Source organism: Empidonax traillii, unplaced genomic scaffold (assembly GCF_003031625.1).
Source record: "Empidonax traillii isolate 1590-97213 ecotype Southwest subspecies unplaced genomic scaffold, ASM303162v1 scaffold8698:size10635, whole genome shotgun sequence".
NCBI classification, from domain to species: Eukaryota; Metazoa; Chordata; class Aves; order Passeriformes; family Tyrannidae; genus Empidonax; species Empidonax traillii.
The window spans coordinates 1-3221 of record NW_020962714.1 but is presented as its reverse complement, the minus strand read 5'-3'; the positions used below and the strand labels follow the sequence as shown (position 1 = coordinate 3221).

Sequence of the window (3221 nt, the reverse complement as noted above, 5' to 3'; positions counted from 1 at the left end):
AGCTCCAGGGCCTTGGGGTAGGCCCAGGGCACCTTCTCCTCCATGGAGTCGTGGCTGAGGCGCCGCGCCGTCTCGAAGGCGTGCCGGTCCTTCAGCATCTCCCGCTTGGCCGCCTCCCCGAAGTCCTTGATCTTGTTCACGTTCACTGTGGGGCGAAGGGCAGAGGTCAGGGGTGGGATGTGGGGGGGGCTGGGATTTTGGGGGGTCCTGGGGACGTATCGATCTGTGTTGTTTGGCTCGAGGTGTTCACAAAATGGTGCCCAAAGGGTCCTCAAAATGGGACTCAAAAGGTCCCAAAATGGCACCCAAAGCGTTTCCAAAATGGTCCCCCAAAAAGGGACTCAAAGGGTCCCAAAATGGTGGCCCAAGGGGGTCCAGGAGGATATTCCAGGGGGTGCCAGGGGGATTAGCAAGGATCCAGGGAGAGCTCTCACCGCGCTCGGTCTCGTCCAGCTCGAAGTAGAAGTACTCCCTCAGCCGGGCCTCGTCCGGCCATGACACCGTCTTCTTCTTGCGGGGCCGGCGCGGGGCTGGACCCCCCTCTGAGGGGGCATCGGGGCCCTTGAGGTCACTTCCTGTCTCTGACGAGCCTGGGGGACACACGGGGGGTCAGACGTGAGGGGACACCAAACACGCGGGCTTTGACCCCAAATCGGCACCCGAGGGTTCCTAAAATGGCACCCGAAGTATTCCCAAAATGGCTGCCACCAGGCTCCTCAGAAAGGGACGCAGTGACCCAAAAATACCTCCCAAAGAGTCCATGAAATGGCACCAAATCGTCCCAAAAACAGATGGGGTGATCCCAAAATGGCACTCAAAAGTATTCCCAAAATGGCTGCCAAAGGGTCCCCAAAAGAGCAACAAATGGTCCCTTAAAAGAGACACAGTGATCCCAAAATAGCACCCCAAGTGTTCCCAAAAAAGGAGGACACTGACCACAAAATGGTTCCCAAAGTGTTCCCCAAAGGGCACCAAATCATCCCAAAAAAGGACACAGCGGCCCTGAAACGGCACCCAAAGTGTTCCCAAAATGGCTGCCAAAGCGTCCCCAAAAAGACACCAAATCATCCCAAAAAAGGGACACAGTGACCCCAAAATGGCTGCCAAAGGGTCCCCCAAAAGGCCCCCAGGTGTCCCCAAACCCTCCCAAAAATCTCTAACCCTCCCCGAACTGTCCCCCCACGCGGTGGGTACCTGTGTCCATCGGCTCGGGCACCTCGACGGCCGGCACGGGCGTTCCGGGCCGCTCCGTGTCCATGGGCTCGGCCGCCGCCGGCTCCGGGGACGAGGGTTTGGCTGTGCTGGGCTCGGGGGGTGGTTTCCCCTCGAAGGGGCTGGGCTGGGGGGGGGGGCAAAGCAAAGGGGTTAGACCCAAAAACACGGGGTTCGACCCCAAAACGATGCCCAAAATGGGGACTCGAAGTGTCCTCCGAAACGGCACCCAACAAGGTCCCAAAATGGCACCCAGAGAGTTTCAGCAAAGGGACTCAAAACCATTCCTAAAATGACACCCCAAGGATCCCCAAAACAAACTAGAAGCGTTCCCAAATGGCTCCAAAGTGGTCCCCCAAAAGAGACACAGTGCCCCAAAAAGCACACCCAAACTGCCCCTAAAAGGGACTCAAAGTGCTCTAAAACTCATCCCAAATTCCAGAGGGGGACCCCAAATTCCAGAGGGGGACCCCAAATTCCAAGGCTTCCTCACCTTGGCTGCTGTTGGGGACAGAACCTTCTTCTTCTTCTTGATCTTGATCCCCGGGACGGGCGCCGAGTTCAGGGCGTCCAGGAACCCGAGACCTTCCATGGCTGAGGGAAAAACCCCAAAATGGCATCTCAGTCACCCCAAAACATGACCCCTATCACCCCAAAATGGCCCTTAAACTGTCCTCTGAGCACCTCCTAAATCCTCCCCAAAATGGACCCAAATTGTTCTCAAAATGGGACCCAGGAACGAACCAAAAGAACCCAAACTGTGGCCAAAATGGCACCTAAATTGTTTCCACAATGACACCCAAACTGTCCCTGAAAGTGTCCCTAAACCAGCACCTCAGTCACCCCCAAAACACCCCCAAACTGCTCCAACTGTCCCCAAAGTGGCTCCCAAATCATCCCATAAATGGGACAACAAGGGCCCCTCAAATACAGGACCCAAACAGCATCAGGTCAGACCCAAACCCCCCAAACAATCCCCTAAATGGGACCAAAGCGTCCTCAAACCCTCCAAGTGTCCCCAAACCCCTCCAGGTGTCCCCCCAAAGCCCCCCAAACTCACGCTGGGGGGGGATGATCTTCACTTTGATCTCCTTGGCCGCGTTGGGCGCCGTGTTCAGGGGTTTGTATTTCTTCTCTGCCAGAGGGGCCTCCCCGGGGCCTGAGGGGGCACTGGGATGGGAAGGAAAGTGGGTCAGGACGCCCCAAAAACAGCCCAGAGACCCCCACAACAACCCCAGGAATCCCCAGGGTCTGAGAAACCCCAAAAAGTGGGTTCCAGACCCTGAAAAAGCAGCTTGAATCCCCCAAAAGTGGGCCCAAGATCCCCAAGAACAGATCCAAGACCCCCAAAATGGGTCTGAGACCCTGAGACCCTCAAAAGCATCCCTGAAAGCCCCAAAAGGGGCTCCAAGCCCCCCCCAAACCAGTTGTAAGCCCCTCAGGAGCCCCCCAAGACTCACTTCTGCCTCTTGACGGGGACGGGTTTCAGGTTGTACTTGTCGGACACCCCCGAGTTGAGTTTCTTCACCGGTGCCAGCGACGGCGTCTCCAGTTCCAGCCCTGGGGAGAAACGGGGTCAGGGGGGGTCCCAGGGCACCCCAAAACCCAGCAGGGCCCCCCAAATTCCCCAGATCAGCCCCAAACCCCAAAACTAGCCCCCTAAAACCAGCCCCAGAGCCCAAAACCCCTAAAAGCAGGCCCCAAAACAGCCCTAAAACCCTAATAACCAGCCCCCCAAAACAAACCCTAAACCCCCCAAACCAGTCAACCCAAAACCCCTAAAACCAGCCCCAAAACCCAACCCTAAGGTCAGCCCCCAAAACCAACCCCAAATTCCCCAAACCAGCCCCAAATTCCCAAATCCCTACCCCAAATCAGCCCCAGACCCCCCAAACCAGCCCCAGACCCCCCAAAAAGGGCCCAGCCCCCCCAGCCTTACCCGTGGAGCGGAACTTGGCGTGGCTGGGGGCCGTGGTCCGCAGGGATTTGGGCTTTTCCCTCTTTTTTTC

General features: G+C 57.3%; 1 protein-coding gene across 1 annotated transcript; it reads right to left on the bottom strand.

The window, feature by feature from the left end:
* Positions 1 to 3: 3 nt before the first annotated feature.
* PPP1R10 (protein phosphatase 1 regulatory subunit 10) lies at positions 4 to 3215 on the bottom strand (the record flags this gene model as incomplete). The annotated part of the gene is made up of 7 exons (XM_027911384.1): positions 3152 to 3215; positions 2673 to 2772; positions 2273 to 2382; positions 1706 to 1806; positions 1195 to 1339; positions 435 to 590; positions 4 to 145 (listed from the first exon to the last, which is right to left on the bottom strand). Coding segments are annotated over exons 4-7 (542 nt in total), but the record flags the coding sequence as incomplete, so codon positions are not given.
* Between the last annotated feature and the right edge of the window lie 6 nt (positions 3216 to 3221).